A 22,928-nucleotide genomic window follows, 5' to 3' on the forward strand; every position below is an offset into this window, starting at 1 on the left:
CCAGCATGTTCCTTCCTGCTGGATCTACATTCAGGAGGAGTCTCCACGGCTCGGACTCATCACTCTCGGAGCTGACAGTAAAAACGCTTTTGGTTGTTCTCCTGAGTTTTTCACCTGGCAATATTGTTTTCAAATCTTATCCCTCTAGAGGTATCTACCCCACTTATTAATGCTGAAATGTCACTATGGACAGGCATCACGTTTTTTAGAGATGTGGAAAGACCTGCTCTTCAGTTTCTACAAGAGCTGCTCTATGGAGAGCAGCACCACTGGATCCTCGAGCAGCGTCTTGGTGGGTGGTGGTCCCCTGCTGAGAGCAATCTCCAGTCTGTACTGCTGTTACTCCTTTGTACCGTGACAGAAGTACCCTTTGGAAAGACAGACCACACACACACATGCCACCAAGCTTTGAGATGTGATGCTGGCTTGGTGCGTCACAGTCTAACAACACTGTATTCCCTAATGGTATATCCTAATTAACTGATCAGATCTTTCACTGGCTTTTTTTTCCCCTCCCTCTCAAGTACCTTAGGGTCTGTGCAGGAAGATAAACTGCATTAGCAAAACCAGACCAAGTTCAAAGCACTGTACTCATTAACTATTAATATACATTTACATGTTTAAGTATCAGTGTTTATACACATATTCACAGTCGAACACACACACATGAATTACTATTAGTCCTTATGGAGGCGATATCATGGCCACATGAATAAACCTGCATGAAACAGTGTTTTTACCTGCAAGCACACGCACATGCACACCACTGTAAGCGCGTACCATTCATGGGGCCAGCGCTACGGAGTGTGACGTGTCCCAGGCTCTGCTGAGCATCTTCTCTGATGGGGGATTCTGCCTGAGGGCTGCTCTCTTTATCTGACCTGCCTGAAATATCTTCCCTGGACAACATCGAGAAATTTCAGCAAAGCTGTCTCTTTGCCTGAAAATCTCCATGTTGGGACCGTTTTCTCAAGGATTTCTCTACGACCTTTTCTTCTTTGGTTCCTACTCAAAAGGTCAAGGGTTACACGGCTGACAGGACATGTTTCTTCCAGCTCACATTTCTTAAAATCCCTCCTTGAAGTCCAGAGACAGCAGGATCCTGCAAGGACACTGATCCCCTCCTCACCCACTGTAGGAGGAGACGGCCAAACATAGCCAATCTCTTATGCACAAACACAAGCATGAAACGTGGCCTAATGAAGCACCCTCAGTATGCAGGACATAAATATTAGATGCTAAATAAAAAGAAATATTTAACTTTTAAGTAGAGATTGGCCATGTAGAGTTACTGGCCTCTGCTAATACATGGTCATACTCAGAGTACTCCGCCAAATGGGGTAGGTACTGCTCCTACATGGCATTGACACACGGTGCCAGGGATGGAATTCGCAGCACAAGGAGTGCAGCAGCCCTGGAAAACCTACTTTGTGGCATTAAGGTCTAGCACCTAAATAAGCATATGAGCATATTTGGGCAGGACTGCCCCAATCCTCATCGGTTTACAATAAACCTTTGGTTACAATGTGTTTGTGTCAAAAATGAGCAACTAATTCCGTTCACACAAGAAAGGCATTAGCAGGAAGGTGATAGAGGCAGCTGCAGCAGCGCTGCGTGCCGGCTGAAGCAACAAAAGATGCTTCGTAACAAGAAAAAAGGTAAAAGACACGAGAATTTCTAGGCGCCTGGTAATTCAAGATTCTATATTTGTGCTAATGATTTGTTGAGGAAGAAAGGTAAAATGGAAAACCCCCTTCGTTTTCAACTTGGTCTTCATAGTGCTTTATCAGGAGAAGAGGAGATAAGCAAAGCCCAGATGTCACTGCGCATTCCTAGGGTTTATTCAGGGGAGGGGGTCTTGTGTTAATGCTCATGAGTACGAGACTGGGGTTACTTGTTTTACCATTAAAGTTACTCTTTTTTTTTTTTTAAATACAAATATGCATAAATTGGATGTCTATGATTTTGCCAATTTTTTCTTCATTCATACATAATGTCACTGAATTCCATTGGTAATTCAATTAACTGTGTTTTGAGGTTTGTTTGAATAATCTTATTGCTGTAGTTACACTAGATGGTGGATTTCTAATGGAGCTTCAACGGAGTCCTGGAGATAAGAAAGCAGAGTGATTATTTCAAAGTTTCATGCTGTGTTTCCAGATTTTGCATGTGTTTGTTTATTTAGAGCAAGTCATCAGTTTTTACCCCATGACTTATTTTTATTTGCTCTCATGGTAAATGCTAAAGGTGTAGCAAAACAATTTTATGATGCATTCCAGTTAACACTCTGTTTCTTCATTTTAAAGAATTAGAAAATTTTTCCTTCAGATTGACTTAAATTTATAAAACTGCTTAAATGATCACCATTATCACAAATCCACATTTATGTTGGGCTTGTTCAGCCTGGAAAAGAGAAGGCTCCAGGGAGACCTTATAGCACCTTCCAGTACCTGAAGGGGCTACAAGGAAGCTGGGGGGGGGCATTTCCCAAAGGCAGGGAGTGACAGGGCAAGGGGTAATGGGTCTAAATGGAAAGAGGGAGATGGAGATGGGACATCAGGAAGGAATTCTTCCTGGAGAGGGTGGGGAGGCACTGGGACAGGTTGCCCAGACAAGCTGTGGATGCCCCATCCCTGGGAGTGTCCAAGGCCAGGCTGAATGAGGCTTGGAGCACCCTGGGCTGTGGAAGGTGTCCCTGCCCATGGCAGGGGGTGGGACTGGGTGGGCTTTGAGGTCCCTTCCAACCCAAACCTTGCAGAAGCTTCTAAAGACTACATCCAGGGTGGCTGGTTGCAGCAGTCATGTGGATATGCTAATCTTTGCAAATAAAACACTGAGGACCCATTCTCTGGCCATGAGTGCCAGTGGCATGGTGAGTGCCTGAGCTCTCTTCCCTGTCATCAGAGTGGTCTCATCCACACTGCCTCTAGGGACAGTCCGTGCCCCGGCTCTCCCTGGCACTGCACTGGAGTCCTCTTTAAAAGACCAAAAACTGTGCCAGGGAACATGAGAATGGTTAAACCACAGACAAGACCTGTGCACAGTCACGTGCTTTTCACTTGAGCAGAGCCAGCCCATACAGGCTACAGGGAAACAGGGGCCTGACTCTGCAAATCCCTTTGCTCATTGCTCTGACACATCTGTACGAGAATACCCACCACAGACTGTATTGAGTTCATCTTCTCTGCCCCTACTACCAGGGCTTAACACAGCCTCAGTCCTACTTAGGTCCTGTGTCTCCTTATTGTTATTCCCGCCAAGAACACAAGTTTTGCTTGTTTCTCACACAAACCTACTTTTTCTGGAATAGCAGCCACTTGAGGTGGTGCACATAGCTGCCAAGCTGCCCTCCCCTGGAGCTCTCCCCCACCTGAGCACCTTCAGCAACTGTGGGACACAGCAGGCATGTTCCAAGTTTTGAAGGAAAGAGTAGTCATTAAAAATGTGCAGTCGAATGGAAAACAATACACACCATTCCTCCTTCTCACTTATGTTACCGTGAGTTTACATGGTCCTCTGAGAAGGGACTGGAGTTACGTGGTTGCTGTACCGGCTAATAGAGCGTAGCCCCAACGCTCACGAAACATCCGAGCAGAGCAGAGATGTGTACCGGCTACAGGAATTCCTTAAAATCCTTAAAGAAACACACAGCATTCTAGAGAGGATAAAGGAGTTTGTATTTGTCTACAAAACAGAGCACTCGGTGCATGTTTTTGTTTTGGCATCCTTTATGTGACTGTATTCTGAACATGTTTTTCCATTCTATTGGATAATTATAAAGATCTATAAAAGAACTCTAAGAGCTATTTAAACCCACTTGAGGTCAAAGAAACTGTTCCCACGGCATTTTCTATAGGCCTTTTGAAATCTTCTCTCCACTGTTTAATGATGTGAACAAACCAATGGCCAAAACATCTACATTTCTGCACTTTCCTAGAAACCTAGGAAATATTATCGCCATTATTTCCAGATCATTTAGTTTCATATGTAGGACCCCAGGCATCCGAAGTATGTTCATGCAGAAAGTAATTCATTCCTTTGGCAAATGTTTCTTTTCATACTCGTTTTCCTTCATTAGAAGCAACTGTTATTTAATGCTGTTTTCACTTTACCTCATGCTGACGGAAAATACATTCAGATGAAATATTCCATAACTACTTTTTCCTGCACTTCAGAGAAATAGTAAAAAGAGTAAGCTCATAAGGACAGCACTTACAGTCACTAGTCAGATAAAACCATCACCAGCTCCAGTGCGGAATTGTGCTAATATTAATGCGTGGCTCAATTTTGTATTGCTAGGTGCTCATCTTTACACCGTTAGACAAACACTGTGACTTCTGCAGCAAAACATTCATGATTAAATTAGTTCTTACCTAGCCAAATAGAGTTATGCAGCACTCCGTCTTTGAATCCCCATGCTTCAGCCTTGTCCCACAGCAGGGCAGAAAAGAAAATTAGCGCAATCATCTCTTCCGAACTATTAGACTGTAAATATTCCCTGTTAAAACACTCAGGGTAACCTCTGCTAGCAGCTGGCAAGATCCTATTGGAACATCTGGTAGCCAGATCTTAAATAGTCCTTTCAGCTGTGAGGTCAGCAAGCCTGCTCCAATTGTGCTTGCTGCAGTATTATTACACAATTAAATGCGATGTCTGCAGTCGTCCATGTGACTCACTTTTGGCTCTCCTGATTCTCTGTGTGTCCAAGAAACCATTCTATCCCTCACTACTGCAGCACACAGGAACACTTTTCAAGCCAAAGTCTGTTCATTCTGCAGCACTCGCTGTCTTCAAATTCCATAAAAGAATAAAACTAATAACCAGTCTATCTGCTCATAGTGTTTCTAGTCACACCATTTACAGGACCAAAGAGGACACATTACAGGACAGATGCTACCTCTCAGTCTCGTTTAAATATTTTGTTCTGTCATCTGTAATTTGGATTTAATTTCACAGCAACCTAATCAATGAAAAAATCTAAGGAGGATATTTTACATTGGCTATTTGAATTCAGTTTCCCTATGTGGAATCTGTAATCGCCAGTCAAACTCCCAGATCAGCGTAAAACTACAAGTGTCAAAAACAGATGCTCTTTGTTCTGCAAGTGGGAAATAAAGCTAAAATCTTCCCCTCCAAACCACAGTTTAAAATCTGATTCATAGCGTGACAGTTGTCTGCTTGTCTTCCCTTCTGGCTAAAAGTGAATACTGCAGCTGCTCCTGTGGATGAGTGGGAGAGCAGAGCGGGGGAAAGATGAGAGTATGGAAAATGGTCTGGTGTTCCACGCTCTTGAGCAGCCATTGGAAGACTTTGCTCTCCAGTTCTGATAACATTCGCAACTTCTGAGTCAGGAGCTGTAGAAAAAGATGTGCCCATGACTGTGAACACAATCAAATTAAAATAAATGAAACGGAAAGGGTGGAGGACTCTGTGCCTACTCAAAGCGACTGTTGTACCAACGAGGAAGATATTCTTCATCACTCCAGTCTCAACACAAAGCTGCATCGCCTACACAGTCACACACACATATTCCTCCCAGCTACAGCTAAGGCTGAAGGGGAGAGCTGTGGGGAAACCGAGGTGAGAGCGAGCCTTCCCCCTGCATCAGAGCAGCAAGGTGCCTTCCACCAAAATACCCACGTCTTGACCTGTCACTCTTCAGCAGCACTCACTGATGAGAGCAAGCCAAAAAAATTCCTGCTGTGCACACCCATGCCGTACCCAGTCAAGTTGGAACCTTCGGTGTGCAGCAGGGGGTGTACAGTGTATGTATGTATTCTTGCTCCTGACGAAGCTCATATGCACCCTGACGTCAAGGCCTGGCACTGGGATTTTCCACTCAGGTATCCCGGAAAGCTGTTGACAGCCCACTGCCTCGCTCTGACCAGCCTGGGACATTGAGGGCTCATTGTCCTTTCCTGAAGTTCTAGTGAGCTACCAAAAGGTGGAATGCCTGGAGAAGGGAAGGCTGCAGGGAGACCTTAGAGCCCCTTCCAGTGCCTGGGGGGCTACAAGAAAGTGCGGGAGGACTTTTCCCAAGAGCAGGGAGTGACAGGACAAGGGGTAATGGGTTTAAACTGAAAGAGGGAGATTGAGATGGGGCATCAGGAAGAAATTCTTCCCTGAGAGGGTGGAGAGGCACTGGAACAGGTTGCCCAGAGAAGCTGTGGATGCCCCATCCCTGGGAGTGTCCAAGGCCAGGCTGGATGAGGCTTGGAGCACCCTGGTCTAGTGGAAGGTGTCCCTGCCTATGGCAGAGGGATTGGATCTTTAAGGTCCCTTCCCACCCAAAGCATTCTGTGATTCTACGCTGGAACCAGGGATACTGCCTGCCAGTTTGTCACCAGTCTCTACCACACTGATCGTCCCACCACACTTTAGTGACAGCAAACCAAGAAAGCACTCTAGAGAGTTGTCCCACTGCACAGACGTAGGAGCTCTACTCTGTTCCTTCTTTCTAGATTTGAGGATTGGTGCTTGATTTGTACTTGTTTTCTACTTTAATGCCCAATAGAGTCCAAGCTTTTTGGGTGAGACCTAATTCAACGTGATTCTGTAAACACGTATTGGTAGAAGTCTGTGGCTTTCGAAACACCAGTATCCAAGACGCGCATCTGAGGTCACCTGGGATATGAGTTCTGAAGATGGCTGTATAAACTTTTGGGGCGGTGGTGGATGGAGGTGACAGTGCTGAGTGCATCGCTCTGGAGCATCCATTCCTCATCAGCTGAAGGCGACACCCCTGTGATAATGAATAAAAAGGTATTTTTATACTGAAGTTAACTGTAGACGGTGAAAGGCCTCGGTTAGAAAAAGGTAACTTAATAAAGGACATAAAGTAACAGACAGTTCTAATAATGAGTGTCTGACAGCATCTCTTGGTTTATACAGGGTCTAATGTTTGAATGAATATTTACCTCCCTGGAGGAACAAGGCTATCTGTTAATAAGTCCAAAGAAATACAGAGGCTTATGAATCACAGAATGACAGAGTCACAGGGGCTTCAAGGGATCACAACAACTCATCCATCCTTGAAGCCAGGATTCAGATGTCTGTGATAATATCCTCTGAATAATCCCCCAAATGAATAAACTTCATCTTTGCTGGAAGGTAGCAAGAGCTCTACAGGGTTCAGTACATGTTTTATAGTGAAGATAGTTGGGTATGGTGAATATTTTGGTACCTGAGGAAACGATTTAATGTTTGCTGTTGTGTTCCATGGACTTAGACCTAGGCTAGACCTGAGCAACTTGCAGTGTCAATAAAGTAACACATTTTGTCCTATACATCTGCCTCCCAAGTGAGCTGGAAAGGAAAGTTTACACCTCTAAATCCTAGCAGAACCTCTCACCAGGAAGATCTTCCACAGCTGTACATGGGCACTTTGAGACCTTCATTTGACAGCATTTTCTTAAGTTTTCTTCCAGGTTTTCCACATTTAAATATGTCCTGGACAAATCTTATATAAATTTAGGGGGAAGGGGCGCTTTCCTTAACTCTTTCCATACACACAGGTGTTAAGAAATGCTGTTTGGGAAGTTACTCAGTGGTTTTGACTAGCGCTCGAAGTGAACACCTAACGCGGGAGTTCTCAAACCGTGGTCTGAAGCTCACAGCGATGGAAAACTAATTGCGATGACAAAGGGAAAAACCAATTCAGTAGCTTAATGGATGAACGACTGAGGATGAAGGAATCTCAAGAAAATAATAGTAACGTATATGGGTCATGAATCTCTTTTGCATTAATTTAAATATTAAGCACATAAACTTTTCTTTTTTCTTTTATTTATAAAGGAATGAATATTATGAAAATACTTAAAGCTTTTGTATTCTAAGATTCATATGTTACTGTCAGTGATATAGAATATATTACAATGATATTGTTAATAGCTTTGAGAAGGATACCAAGAATGAGGTGTCTAAATGGAAAGGAATGCAGCGAAAGGTCTGTCACTGGGAGGGTTTTTGCAAGAAACTGTAATCTCATTCAGAAAAAATTACTTTGTGGAAAGTGTAGGAAAAAGGAGTGCACGGAAAGAGATAGTGAAACAATTAAAGCTAAGCTTTTCTTCTGAGAGAAAACTAAGATAGCTGATGTGAAACAGGAGGAATATGACTACAGTGATTGAATTTACATTGTGGGAAACCTGAGAATAGAAGAAGAGTGATTTAACCTGGAGAAAGGAAAAAGCCCAACAACAATATCATCACACCTTATCCCATCCTAGTTCAGCCCAACCCAGCCCAGTTCAGCCCATCTAGAGTTAAAGTTAGGCTGAAAAGCAGAAGAAAATTTCAAACCATAAGACAAGAGAAGTTTTAGAACAGCCAATCAAACAGAACACCTCGCTTATTGTGAGATGATGTTTGAGCAGGAGCTTGGATTTGCTCCTGCTGTCCTTTGAAAGAAGGCCACTCCCAGTGCTATCTTATTTTTACCTCATTTTAAATAATTTTTATCTTAAACTCCCTTTTTTTCATGAACTGAGCTGTCAAGGTACAAGTTGAAGGACTGTCCCAGGCTACGGGACCTCCATGGAGACCTTAAGAATCATCAGATCCTGACCATATGCCACACAGCAGAAATAATTACGCCCAAATTATTCCTGGCAGGGAACTCGTACAGCCTGTTCTTGCCAACCTGCAGAGGTGGCAATTCCACAGCCTCTGGTGCTTAACTCTTCCTAACATTTTAGATACTTTCCTTAACCAAAACATCTCATATTAACTAAAATCCTTCCTGCTGCAACTTTAGCCTGTTCTTTTTGTTTCAGCAGACGAAACACATTCTTTTCCGCGTCTCTAGCAGGAAAGTTATGTTACAACTGTCCCTGTATCTCGCTGCAGGTCTCTCCGTAAAAATAAACAGGCTGTGCTTTTCATCTTTCCTGTAGGTCGTATTTTCTAGACTCTTGATCATTGCTGTTCTCTTTCCAGGTGGCCTGCATCCTTCTTGAAGTGTCATGCCAAAACTAAACATAGTACTCCAACAAAAGACTCTGCAGTGTCAGATAGTGCAGAATTGCGTCATGTATTTTTCAGATGACATTTCAGTTTATACAAAATCTTAGTTTGCCTTTTGCTCTTTGTGAGATTTCCTTTCAAAATTACAAATCAGGTTTTTAAAATACCTGTTTTGTTTAAAATCCCTTTGACAAGGAGATGACTTAAGTATAAAAGTGCATCCCAAATGAGGTTTGGTAGGCCTACCCGAATATATTACCTTTCTTTTCTTGTATGCTTTCTGCTTCTGTGAAAGCTGAAAAGTGTTACAGAACTAGTGTGTTGTGGAAAATAGTTGCCGAAACTCTTACATTCATGTTTTGGACTAGTGAGAAACTGAATTCCCAATGAATTTACAAACAGTTTCTAAATTGTCACACATCTGTTGTACTTAAAGGAAAGATGTCAGGAATTTCTAATCAAATTTCCTAACTCTTTCTGTTCCCTCTACACTTCAGATGATGCAATTTTAGAAGAATTTTATAACGTGAGAACTTATTTGGCCAATGATTTTACTATTTATTGTCACAGTGTTAGGTTAATCTTTCAGAGAGTATTTTGTCTTATAACTAAATATTTTAAAACTTAAGTCTCCTCTGTCTGATAATCTAATTCTTATTGAAATCAATGCCCATTTTTATCAGCAAGATCAAGGAGATAAGAATCAACCATTCTGTGTAATGGTGCTTTAGTTAAAAAAAAAAAAAGGAAAAAATATCTTCCTGCGAAAGTAGAACAAACCAAAACCATTTGGGATTATTAAGAGCAGATGTTAGGAGAGAATAATGGATTCACTTATAAAAAATCTGAACATTTGCCAAGTTAAAATATTTGCCAGTTGAAGTCCTATAGTGACAGTAATTCTAAATAAAGTAGTTGGACTTATCAAAGTTTAGAATATATACAGATAGAAAATTTGCAAGTGTCTCACGGATGTTCTTCTATGTTTACATTTTAAAACGACATAAATATATAAGAAAATCACTAAATGTTGTAAACATAGTTTTTAGAATATGATAGGGAAGAATGGGTAATGTGGTAGGGGGACGCCAAGACAAACAGGCTCCAAAGATTGCCAAGAAACTCCTAAAAGAAAAACTAACTTGCAACTCCAGCCACTGCAAAGCAAGCAGCAACAATTTTTGGGGTGTGTATGTGAAAATATTAATATTCAGTTGCAAAAGTAATGTATGAAAAGAGTCAGATGTACAAAATTTAGTCCCTTGGGACCATAGTTAAGCCGCTTGAGGTTTGTCCACTGAATACTAGATATCAACCAGCCAGTGTGGTAAAAAACATCACCCAGGCCTTGTTCCTCGAGAGTTCTTAGAATAATGCTTTTCTCCTCCTCTTGGATACAAGGAGCACTTAGTTTTCCAGCCAGAGTGGAGCAGCTTTAAAGGGAAACGCTAAAGGAGAGTTACCCCAAAGTATTTACTAGCTGCTGACTGGCGCATGCCCTTTGTGGCTAAGCTATGTAGGTTCAAATATCCTCCAGCAGATAAAACCACTGGACCTGTGTTTCGGACACTGTTACCCAGCAATGCCATTACAGAAGTGTTTTCCTATCTGCAGGGAAACTGGATTTGCTTCAGTGCTCAGAGAAAGATCCTCGTGAGGGTCCATGGTACGAACCAGAGACCTGCTCCTCCACAGTCCTGCAGCTGGGAACACTGAAGTCACATCTCGCCTCAAAGACAAAGGGTTTGGTTCCCAGAAGAAAACTTGCCTACCAGAATGCTGGTTTATCCAGCCAACTAAAGATTTATGCTGTGCTGAGCACCAGGATGTGCTCAGACATTAAGAAGATTTTAAGGATACATACATGCCTGTAATGATACATACGTGCCTGTAATATGCACATAAAAGAACTAATATACAGGGGTTTAAAAGATGATGTGCTTCTTTTTAGTCAACATGTCCATAAAATATTAGCATCTGGCAAACTTATATGAAACATCTATTATTTACATTACACTGCTTTTTAAAAACATTGTATGTTATCTATTTTTACATTGGTGAAGGCAAGATTAGAGCCAAATCACCAGTGCCTGTTCTTCCATATGGAGACAATTTTTGCAAGAAAGACTTTGTGTTCAAGCAGTTTGGGGAAATAAAACATTCCTGTAAGCTTATGTGCTTTAAAAAAAGAGTAATTCTAAGAAATCCTGCTATGTGTGAAATAGTAGAGATAATTATGTATGCCAGTAAAGGATAGTTAATCAGCTGCAGTGAAAAATTACTTCTGCAGAAAGGAAAAACTGGTTTTCCTCTCTGACAGTTTATGCATCTACACTATGTGCCTGCTCAGTTTTGTGGCACTGTGAGAATGATCCTGGCAACAGCTAAAATACACAAAGTGGACAGAGTGAACTAATAACTAAATTAAAAGCACAGTAAAAATTCATATTACTCGCATTACATTTTCAGTGAGATACTGCATAAGTTGACTGAGTATAGCCTACAAAGTAAATATTTATCATTATTATTTTTAATATTTTTCTATGTAATTCAATTAGCTAAGCATTCATAAGGGCTTGTTGAAATCTCCTATGTTTATAAATATTTCGTTGGCATACAATAAAGCACAGGTATTCACACTATGTAACTCTAAGCATCTAATTAAAGTGTGTGAATTAAGAGCCTTTCCGTTCAGTAAGCCTCCAATGGGCAATCAGAGCATATAAATGTTGAATATCCGACCACTATTTTTCACCTGTTTTACTTTAAATCCCACTCAGTTCTCCATCCCATAACATCTTACAGAATCATAGTATCACAGAATGGTTTGGGTTGGAAGGGACCTTAAAGATCATCTAGTTCCAAGCCCCCTGCCATGGGCAGGGACACCTTCCATAGACCAGGTTGCTCAAAGCCTCATCCAGCCTGGCCTTGAAGACATCCAGGGATGGGGCATCCACAACATCTCTGGGCAACCTGTTCCAGTGCCTTTAGACTTTAAAAGTTATTTTCATACCCTAAGACGTACTTAGGCAGGGAGTGAATTTTCAGAAGTAAATAATCCCAGGAGTTTGAGCACAAATACTTCTGAAAATCTTGCCAGGTACATAAATACTTCGGAAAAATCAGTCTTGCAACTGGTCATCAAAGTGTCTCCTGCTCTGTGTTCTTAATGCTCTCTTTCTGATTGATATTCCTGGTAGATAGATTAAAAAAGGAATTTATTAGACCCAGGGTGAAACTGAAGTGGGCTAGCCCAGCATCGCATCACTCAGCACTTTGGAAAACCTGGAGGCCACTGAACTCACCATGTGTTCTCTCCAGTGGCTACGGAAACACAGGTATGTACAATGCATGAAGAGTCTGGGGCAGGTGCTAGAATCATAGAACCATAGAGTGGTTTGGGTTGGAAAAGACCTTAAAGCCCACCCAGTCCCACCCCCTGCCATGGGCAGGGACACATTCCACCAGACCAGGTTGCTCCAAGTCTCATCCAGCCTGGTTCAGCTTTTCATCCCCTGTACCCCCAAGTCCTTCTCAGTGCTGGTCTCAATCCGTTCTCTGCCCTGTCTGTCCTTGTGCTTGGGTATGGGAATTCTAGGACAAGGCAAAATTCATAAATCACTAGGGACTACCTGTTCAGGCTCTTTCTTCCACTATTTCCTTCGGACTCCTTGATTCTAATCCCGTCTTGCTGCCCTGGCTTGCAGCATTACTGCACTTCCAGCAGCTTGGTTTACAAAAACCAGGCTGAGGTGAGCTTTCCCCTTCAGAAGCACACAGACCCCAGCCATCCCTCGGAAAGTGTCCACCCACTCCGTGAATCCCAAAAGGACAGAGGTCACCTGCTTAGAAATGCAGACCAATGCCCTAGATCTGGAAAGGGATGTTTATGGTTCAGGACAAACCTCTCCCCATGCTGTGTTCAGGCTGGATTCCCAGGAAGGCCATCTCCAGGCACTAGTACTCCCTTCAGATCTGCTCTGGAGTAAAACCTCGTCACTCATCTGCACAGCTTGAGCATTCTGCACTTTTCAAAAGCCGTAGGTTGTTACTTACTCCTTCCCTCTACCTCTCCATCACTTTTCATTTTCTTTCTTATTATTTCACTCTTCATCTTGTGTGGTGTGTCAGATTTTGTTATTGAATACAGGGATCTTCCACACGGATGTCCTTTGGTAAACCAAATACTACCTTACCACCCCAAACTCTGGCATGGCAGCAGCAGAATCTGTCCTTGGTCTCGCAGTCGCCTCGTTAGCTGAAGGGCAGTCCCCTGAGAGCTAACCATACACATTAATCTGCTTTGCAGAATGATGCTAAATTCCTCCCTGAAAGCTGAATAGATGGATATGGTGATATCATACTCAGTGGATTAGTCGCAGCAGTCATTGCTTAAGATGTTCCTTTATGTCTACCACACTCATTTCCTACCCCACTGCACATTCATTTTCTCTCCTCCCTCCCGCTGTCTGCTTCAGCTTCTGAGGAAATCAATTTTCTGTCTTTTCCTAACCCCATGGTGACTCAGTATTTTACCAGCTTTTCTTTTTGTGTGTTTTATTTTATTTCGTTTAGCGTGATGTGTTCGATTTCTTTCACCCATTTTCTAACCTTCCGTGAAGAGTCTGGCTATGGCTTTGCCCAGATGGGTGGGCATCATTCACATCCTGTGAGCCCAGGAGAAACAAGCTGGTGTCTCTGATCATTGCCTTACGCATGCAATACCACGATTACACCATTCCGGATGGTGCTAGCTAATACTCTTGGCATTGTGTCATAATCCTGGAAATGCCCAGTTGCACAAGTTGGCTGGAAATGGTGTTATAATTATATGGATTATTCCTACTGCTTCTGAAATGAGAGCGCCTAGAGTCTTTCCCCTAGGTAGTCACTGACAGTCACCATCAGCATCTTCATGAAAGGAATGACCTGCTAGCAGTCCAGACCTATAGAAGAGGCAATTCCCAGCTTCTGCAGGCTGATGTGCAATACTACCGAGCTATTTGCTGTGGCTAACATCACACTTTCCTCTTCTAATCACTCTGTGAGTTATATATTCATTTATTTCCCGTGGCTGTGAGCCACTGTCTCCTTCCCAAATTATTTTGATGTACATGTGTTTTTACGGAGTTGGTAGTCTTCTTGCTTTACTTCTTTGCTTAAGGTGTATTTTCTTTGTCATCTTTCTCATTATGAAAGAAAATGGGATATCCTATCCCACAGTAACATCTTTCCATTAAGATGGTCGTAGTCTCAACCTCCTCCTCTTTATGTGTTTATGAAAGTGCCCTTTTGCTTTGTTCACATCGTTGGAAGACTGTGACTTATCAAATTTTATTTTTATACTATTTATTTGTCCTTGTTTTTCATGCTCTGACTGTACTTCTCAGTTTTGGGCCATGTAGCATGCCATTAGAATACTTCACTCCTAAATAACAGTTCAAACAGACACGGCAATCCCTTTCAGGAGAGATTAATTCAATTATACAAATACGTCTATGAACTATGGTTCTCTGAAACCAACATCATATACAATGTGTCAAAAATGCAAAAAATAACCCAGCTAATGGCTGTTAAACATTCGCATTCATTCTGAAGCTTCAGGAGCTTCACAGCTGCTCCTATGTTTCCCTGTTATTTACAATATAATTAATTGATATTCATTTGATATTTATCTTGCTAAGAAAGAACCAAGAGTAAATATTACCGTGCTGGTTTTGGCTGGGATAGAGTAAGAGTAAATATTACCGTGCTGGTTTTGGCTGGGATAGAGTTAATGTTCTTCGCAGCAGCTGGTGTGGGGCTGTGTTTTGGTTTTCTGCTAGAAATGGCATTGATAACACAGGGATGTTTGTGTTACTGCTGAGCAGTGCTGACACTGAGTCAAGGCCTTTTCTGCTCCTCACCCCACCCCACCAGCGAGGAGGCTGAGGGGGCACAAGGAGTTGGGAGGGGACACAGCCAGGACAGCTGACCCCAACTGACCAAAGGGATGTTCCAGACCATATGGCCTCATGCTCAGCATATAGACCTGGGGGGAGAAGGAGGAAGGGAGGGACATGATGGCGTTTGCCTTCCCCAGTTACTATCACATGTGATCGAGCCCTGCTCTCCTAAGGATGGCTGAACACCTGCCTGGGATGGGAAGTGGGGAGTGAATTCCTTGGTTTTCTTCACTTGTGTTCATGGCTTTTGCTTTACCTGTTACACTGTCTTTATGTCAACCCGTGAGTTTCTCACTTTCACTCTTCATTCCACCTTGGAGGAAGTGAGCGAGCGGCTGTGTGGTGCTCAGTTGCCAGCTGGGGTTAAACCACGACATTTACTAAGTATCACTCCAGGCACTGCAGAAAAAATATCAAAATGGGAATATAAACAGAAAATTAGAATTTCTTGCCACTTGAAGGTGGGAATTCTTGCAGATCTAACAAAAAGATTTCTTTTCTCAGTGTAAGGAGACTTTAAATAGTACCACAGAAAGTGCCTCCCTGGCAGGTGAGTTTCTGCACTTAAAGATATATATACATGTGTGTACAGTTTGAGAACAACATTGCACTATCACAAACCCAGTGTAGCTGATTCAAGTGACAAAACTGTGATCTGCATCTGGGTTAAAAGCAAGAGGAATCTTCAGTATCTTTAAGTACACAAATTCAGCCTGCAGAAAAAAAAATCAAAGGCTGTCCTTGACAGCATTACCATAATGGATTATCTTAATGAAAACCAGGCTAATTTTTAGTTGCTTCTTTGTTACTCAAGCTTTCCTCATTTTTTTTCGTATATGTGCTTCCATACAGGTGGACTATGTGGGGAGTTTGATACTCAGTTGTTTGCAGAACAGGTATCTTACAGGAAACCCAGCCCAGCTTCAGCAGAGTATTTTAAAAGCTATCAAGCAGGCAGTGTAAGTAGATGCTGGCTGTTACTCCAGAAACTGTATGCTCTGTCCTCTCTGAATTTTAACAGCTGCCTCAAATAAAAAAATCAATATTCTAAATTTAGTGCATTGCAATGAAGCTGTAGTGCTGAATGAATCATCTTTCCCCAAAAGCTAGGATGATACAAATCTTACCGAAACTTTACTGCGTGTTGAATATCCTACGCTTTGATGCAAGACCGTTATTGCCTGCACACTCACACTGGGAAACTTAATTACTGAGGGACATTTCTGCAGAGGTCCAAGTAAAGAAATAAACCTCATGAATTTTCTATCTGCTGCCCAAACACAAAGAAGAAAAGATAGAAAAGGAATAGAACGGAATAAAGTTTTCTGTTATTTGAAAATAGTGATTTTTTTAGTGGAACAGACTAATTTTGGGTCAAGTGTTTTTTTTTTTATTTTGTTTGATTTAATTTTCATTTCAGGTTAAAAAAGGAAAAAGAAAAAAAGAAATACAGCTATCTTCCAAAATGTCTGAAATGAAAAATCTAATGGTTTTATTTTGAAAGAGTTGAAACAAATATTTGAGTTTCTTCAATATATTTTCTTTCTTGCCACAACTGATTTTTACCCAAATTTATTAACAGTTTTCTCCCCTTAAAACTGTCAGCCAGTTTTCTGTGATGACATAAAAAAATTACAAATTTATTCACCGTGCTCTAAGGCTGCCTTCACCTGTGAATAACATCACACAACCTTTTTAATGTTGATTTAACATATAACCATGATGACTGTCAGATCTAAGAGTATCAGGGAATATAAGCCACTTACTTAAATAAGAACTGGACACAGCAAAATTTTTTCAGCCAGAATCAGGGGCATAAAAAACAGTGTTTAGAAAAAAAAAACCCACCAAACCGCAAAATCTAAACAGAGCTTTTAGAGTTAGTAACACTTCATTTGGAAATGAGCTGGGCTAACAGCTGTTGTGACTTTGTCTTCAAAGGAATGCTTTATGTGCACCAGCAGAAGAAGAAATTGAAACACAAGTTCATCCAAAACAATTAGACCCCAGGTCTTTTTTTTTTTCCACTGTGTTTTTTCACTGATTTTTTTCTTCCTGGAGAGGGTGGGGAGGCACTGGGACAGGTTGCCCAGAGAAGCTGTGGATGCCCCATCCCTGGGAGTGTCCAAGGCCAGGCTGGATGAGGCTTGGAGCACCCTGGTCTAGTGGAAGGTGTCCCTGCCCATGGCAGGGGGTGGCACTGGGTGGGCTTTAAGGTCCCTTACAACCCAAACCATTCCATGCTGATACTATGGATATATTTAAAGAAAACAAAACAAAACCAAAAAAAAAAAAAAAAAGAAAAAGAAGAAACAAAGGAAAAAATGGAAAAGGAAAAGGAAAAGGAAAGGAAAAGAGGAAAAAAGAAAAGAAACCAACCCCTGAAATGTTATATGTATATACCCTGGAGGGCCTGTCTGTGGAGGTATCGCCGTGGAGAAGGAAGTGAGATTTCCACAGAAGAGTGAGGGACAGCCGTTAGTCAGTCCTTGGCTTCGCATTACGCCTTTCAGTAAAAAAGGGTAAAAGAAAAAGAATTACACAGAAATATCTGCATGCAGTCTATTCAGCCTGGGCTCTGCCAAAAGACTTGGGGATGGAGGCAGAAGTTGTAAAGTGAAGCTGCATTCTCTAAATATGTGAGGGTTTCATTTTTACTTGCTTAATTTCCCCAGTTAGATTAGGTTTGTTCAAGCTTGTTCACGTTCCACAAAATATTATCTCGATAGAGTATTCTTTCAGAAATCCCGCTGACTACAAATTTGACAAGAAACAGAAAAGATACTTTTATGCAAATGGACAATTTCAGAATCTGTCATTCAGGTCAGACACAGCCCAAAGGAACATTTAAACCACTGTTATCATCCATGCCATGGCCAGTGGTTAGCCTGGGACACGCCTAGGATTTTCAGAGGCAATGATTTTATTCCTAAGGAATATAAAAAATCAATATCTATTGGTTCATCAAATAAAATAAAAACATAGACTACTAGTATTGACAGGCCCATCTCTACCCCTTCTCCTTCTCTCCCTTCCCTCTCAGTAACATCTTCTCCGTGTAAAATGGGCTGCACGCTAGAATTTATTCTGCCTATATAGACCCATAATCGTCGCTGAAGCCCCAACGATGTTATTTGGAAGGATTATTTCATTAACATGCCGTCATTTATAGCCAAGGCACTGGCATGTGATTCAAGCCTAACAACGTGCATCTTAGATGATTTCTTCTTCATTGTTTGCTTTCTAGCGGTCGTGCTGGGACTATTTACTGAACCACTGCATTGCCTCATAGCACTGTGTTCTGGGACACACATCTTAGGGAAGCTGAAACATGCCCAAGTCTTGCTGGATGCATTTCAGGATCCTTTCTGTAAAGAATGTAGATTGGGATAGAGTATTTATTTCATAATTCTGCTTGTGGTGGAAATGGACTTGCACATCTATAGGAGGCAGATACTTGACATCTAAAGGCACTGGATGCTCGTTGTCAGGTATATTTTTTCTCTCTTGCCTGGAGAAAAGGACTAACAAAAGGACCATGTTTTGTGATGCCTAAAATGTAACCCCCTTTGAAACAAACTCTGGAGCCAGCTCTATGGCACTGGGCACCCTATACCACATCAGACAACGAGGCTGTATTTTGATGAGTGCTTCAAGCCTTCTTAGGCTGGCAGCACCACTGAAATACCTCCACCTCTGCTGAGCCTACTGACCCTGCTGCGTGCCACCCCCTCCTGCAATGGCACCCTGCTTTTTGACCGCAGCATGAACTGGATTGGAGAAACGAGCCAGCGAAAACCAACTTTATTCAGGGTTAGGTTTTAAGCTGGTTCATTTCCCAGTCTAGATCACCACGTGGCTGCACGAACACTCAGGATACGGGAAAAATAGGGGAATGAAGGGTAGATAGGGCAGCTTCTTTGGTGAGACCACCATCTGTGTGTTCTTGGTGTCTGACATCAAGGTTTGATAAACTTTGGTATCTCAGCAGTGAGAGGCAGAACTATCATCACGGTTAGATAGGGTAACTTCTTTAGTGAGACCACCATCTGTGCGCTCTTGGTGCCTCTGACATCAAGGTTTGATAAACTTTGGTATCTCAGCAGTGAGAGGCAGAACTATCATCACGGTGATTTTCGATGCTGTCTTTGCCCTGCATAAGGTCTCACCTACAGTTACTGAGAATACAATAAATATAAGATTCAGATCTGCTCCTCTCCATGGCCTGGCATCGCACCAAGGATAGGAAGAAGAAATTTCTGTTTGCCCTGGGTTTGTAGGTTGGGATTTTTCTGACAATAACAGAGTAGGGATCACTGAGGACGGGAGGTGGTACAGCAATCATTATTCCCTTTAGGCAGGGTAGCTGCTGGACAAAGCACAAAGGATTGGGACACCTGAGTTCACTGAAGAGAGGTTGAGCCCATTCCTCCCAGTTGCTGGAACAATGCTCTGACCACTCCATACTGGTTACTCTGGAGCATGGGGTCTCTGTCTTAGAATTTGTGAAAACTTCTCAAAGAATACAGGAGACAAAGCACTGGCAAACAGGAATTGTGGTTGTCCCATGCTTATTAAGGAATGTTTTTTGTGTGATAATGTGTGGACAGAATACATAAGCAGGTCCCTCAAGAAGAACCTGAAATTTTATTTCCTTTTTTTCCAGGCACTAATAATCTACAAAAACATGCATCATTTTCCAGATTCTGTAAATCTTGAAGACAAGCAGGGAAAGCATCCCTAGCCTCTGTTGGGTGGGTTTTGAAAAATAAAAGCACAAAATAAACTGGAACATGATTCCATGGAAGTATGAAAGTGCCATACACGCCATCAGAACACCTCTGTGGTTGAACATGGCTTCTAAGCACTGTCAAGCTAAAGCACTCAGAACCGCCAGCATTAAGATGCTGATAGACCTCTCTGGAGAATAAGGCTCCTTGGAGCTGGGGTACCTCAGGGACCAGACAGGCACTGAGCAAGGTTTTCATTATGACAGTTATGATTTAAGCACCTAAATTCCATTTATTTTCTTCTTTGGATCTCATCTAACTTTAAAAGAACAAAACTACTCTCACTCTGAAGGTAACGCCGTGATATTATTAAATTACTGTGCAGAAGCTGATCTATGCTCAAATTGTTTTGGTACCAATAAAAGGTAAGCTTATGGTTGGAAACCTTCCACCTTAATCAGAGTATTTCCTGCTGTAGGTGAGTCCTAATCCTGTGCTGCAGAAGGGTCGTGGTTTTCTTTTGAAGTTTCCAGTTCAGATTCCAAGGTTTATCAAGAGTTTTTCAGACTACTGAAGAACAAGTCTGGTGTCAATGCAGACTGCTCAGAGAAATCCTGAGAGTTTTAAAGCTTCTTGTACTCAACGTTACTCTATTTTACTCCTTGATTTTCCCCTTTAGCTAGACTCTTCAAAGTTATTAAATCAATACTTTACCCTTTACTCCAATTCATATGTGGATAACACTATAAATTCACAACACACAGAAATCAGTTAACATATCGAGTACAAGTCAACTCCATTTCAACTAAGGAACTTGGCCCAGTTCAGTATCTCCAATACGTTTCCTTCACCAAACAAGCAGAAACACGCTGTTCAGCTCTAATCCCAGAGCAGGCCATGTAAACAGATTGGCGTTGCTGTGTTCCCTGGAGTTTAGAGAAATAAGGCTCTTTCAGATCAGCAGTGACTTCCCAACATGACCACGGTTACTGGAGAACAGCCTGCCACTCTGACATTTAAATCTGAAATCTGATGTACTTAGGTCATAACAAAATCACCTCCCCCTCCCTGGCTACTACAGCTAAACCTCTCCCTTTTACTCATCTCATTAGTAACCAACTTTGTGTTTATAAAGCAATAGTAAACATAGTTATCCATTGTCAAGGCAGAAAATAATTTTTAAAGTATCTTGAATACAGGGTCATAGTTTCATCCACTTAAAAAAACAGATAAGGACATTTGAAACTGCTGTCATAATTGGGTAAATCATGGGCGAAACTTCCACTGAGTTCAGTGAAGAAGGTGATTGCTATCCAAGCAGGGTGCAATCCAAGATTCCTTTTGTATAGCCAATGGAAGCAAAAGTCCTGAAAACCTTGATCTGGCTGCTCTTGTGGAGGCCTCCTCAAGCCTGCATGCAGAGCCCAACCAATATCCCCGCAATGCTTCGCTGCGGTACAGCTCCTCCTGCTTTACTCTGAAGGTAGTAAGTCCGTGTCTGCTAAGTGACAAAGTCAGCTTCTACCCTTTCTCCAGCTATTTGGCATGTTTTGAATTTTTGAGAATTAATTTCTTTAACAGTCAGTGCTGGCTGACTGCTAACCATACAAAATACTTCGGCCAATGACTATGATGACTCTGCAATTCCAAAGGTAACTTTTTAAAAAGATTAGTCAGCTTAGTTTCAAAGGAAACCTGCAAGCAGTATGCTTTCTTGTTTTCTCAGCCTAGGACATAGACATTGCTCAAATTTTGTTCACGACTGCACTGCATCTATTATGTGTATCCAAACAGTAACTCTTGCATTCAATCAGCTTGTGTCCAACTACTCAGCTACAATCTCAGATGCATTGTCTGCTCCTGAATCCCTGAGCTATTAGTGAAAGATGTCTGTGGCACTTTTTTTTCACCCACCTGTGCTTCAGCACACACACGTTACACTCGCCAGCTGACAGCTCCCATCACCAGGAGTCCAGCCTGTCCTAGCACCGTAATCTGTAGGACGAAGTGAGTCGTACCAGCTCTCTCAGGGTCCCTCAATACTCTTTCCTTTAGTTACCTGCATGATTCCATAGAAGACTCTTTCCTTTAGTTACCTGCATGAAGAAGGATCATTCAGTAACCAAAGCCTTTTACCCTCCCCTTCAATGGAAGCCAGTGCTTTCCCTTCCTCCAACTGATCATCACAGAAATCAAAGCACTTTTTTTCCCTGAAGCAGCTGTTCCTTGAAATCCCTTTAGAAGGTGAGTGCCCACTGGCTAACAGAGCCAGTGTTTGCAATCATAAGTCACCTCACACCAGGCCACATTAATGACTTCTGTAAGCTAACTCACACATGTTAAACCTCTCCTCCCCTTCTTTCCCTGCGCTGGCAGTAGCACTTGTGCTTCCAAACCTGGGAACTGATCTAGCCAAACCCGGGGCTTTTTTGTGAGGAGGGATGGGAGGTGGTTGTTGGATCGGTGCTCCAATCCAAGTCACCAAGCACACACTATGGCCAGCCAAAAGACGTGAAAAGAACTCAGAGATCTTAAACACTTACTGCAGAATGGAGTTGGCACTGCCTCTAGACTGCTCACCAATGACTTTGTTGCCCAATTCTAGGTGTGTCTGCCATGGACTGTTTTTATGAATCTATAAACCACGCTCCTCTAGAAAGGAGGATGAAGCCCTCTGCTTGATGAGCGGTGCAGCTGTCCCCCGAGTCAGGGCCTCACCTCATCCCCCTGACCCAGCATGGGGGACTCCTTCCAAGACGGTGGGCTGCTGCTGCCCCGGGGAAAGGGCTGCATGGCCAGCACCTGCTTTGGAAAACCAAAAACTCTTGGGTTTCCAGAGTTTTTCCAGATCTTTTTTTTTTTTTTGAACATATCTCCATCAGCAGAGTCTTTCTGCCACTGAATGTTTTATGCCTTTTGCTACAGCCCAGCTAAGAAGGAAGGCCTATTCCTTACAATACAGACACATAATCCCAGAGAATGTGGTTTAAAACAAAGAAGGAAAGAAAGAAATTCGCCAGAATTAGCTTGAGGTTGCTAAATCTTGGTCACTTTACTTCACAAGAAAACCCAGAGGCCAGAAGAGAAGCTTCTGACCAAGAGATGGGTGAGAAAGAGGTGAAGGAAGGGGGTGATGGTCGACCAGGAGCCTTCGTGCTCCCCCTGAAGGTGCAGCAACGAGTGGCCTCAACCAGCCCGCTGGCTCCGTCCCTCTTGTGGGATTTTCCCAGGTTCTGGAGGATGGCACAGACGGGTGCTCTCTACCAGGGATGCCCCAGGGCTCCGC

The 22,928-nt window shown here is 42.4% G+C and overlaps 1 protein-coding gene across 1 annotated transcript in view; it reads right to left on the minus strand.

The window, feature by feature from the left end:
• TNFAIP6 (tumor necrosis factor, alpha-induced protein 6) overlaps positions 1 to 4,536 on the minus strand; it is a 12,538-nt gene extending 8,002 nt beyond the window's left edge. Inside the window, exon 1 of the mRNA XM_010160223.1 lies at positions 4,374 to 4,536. Coding sequence (XP_010158525.1) covers positions 4,374 to 4,467 — 94 coding nt within the window. The 5' untranslated portion in view covers positions 4,468 to 4,536. The remainder of the gene's footprint in view (positions 1 to 4,373) is intronic.
• Between the last annotated feature and the right edge of the window lie 18,392 nt (positions 4,537 to 22,928).

The sequence above is a fragment of the Eurypyga helias genome, unplaced genomic scaffold, assembly GCF_000690775.1.
Source record: "Eurypyga helias isolate BGI_N326 unplaced genomic scaffold, ASM69077v1 scaffold11391, whole genome shotgun sequence".
Classification (NCBI taxonomy): domain Eukaryota; kingdom Metazoa; phylum Chordata; class Aves; order Eurypygiformes; family Eurypygidae; genus Eurypyga; species Eurypyga helias.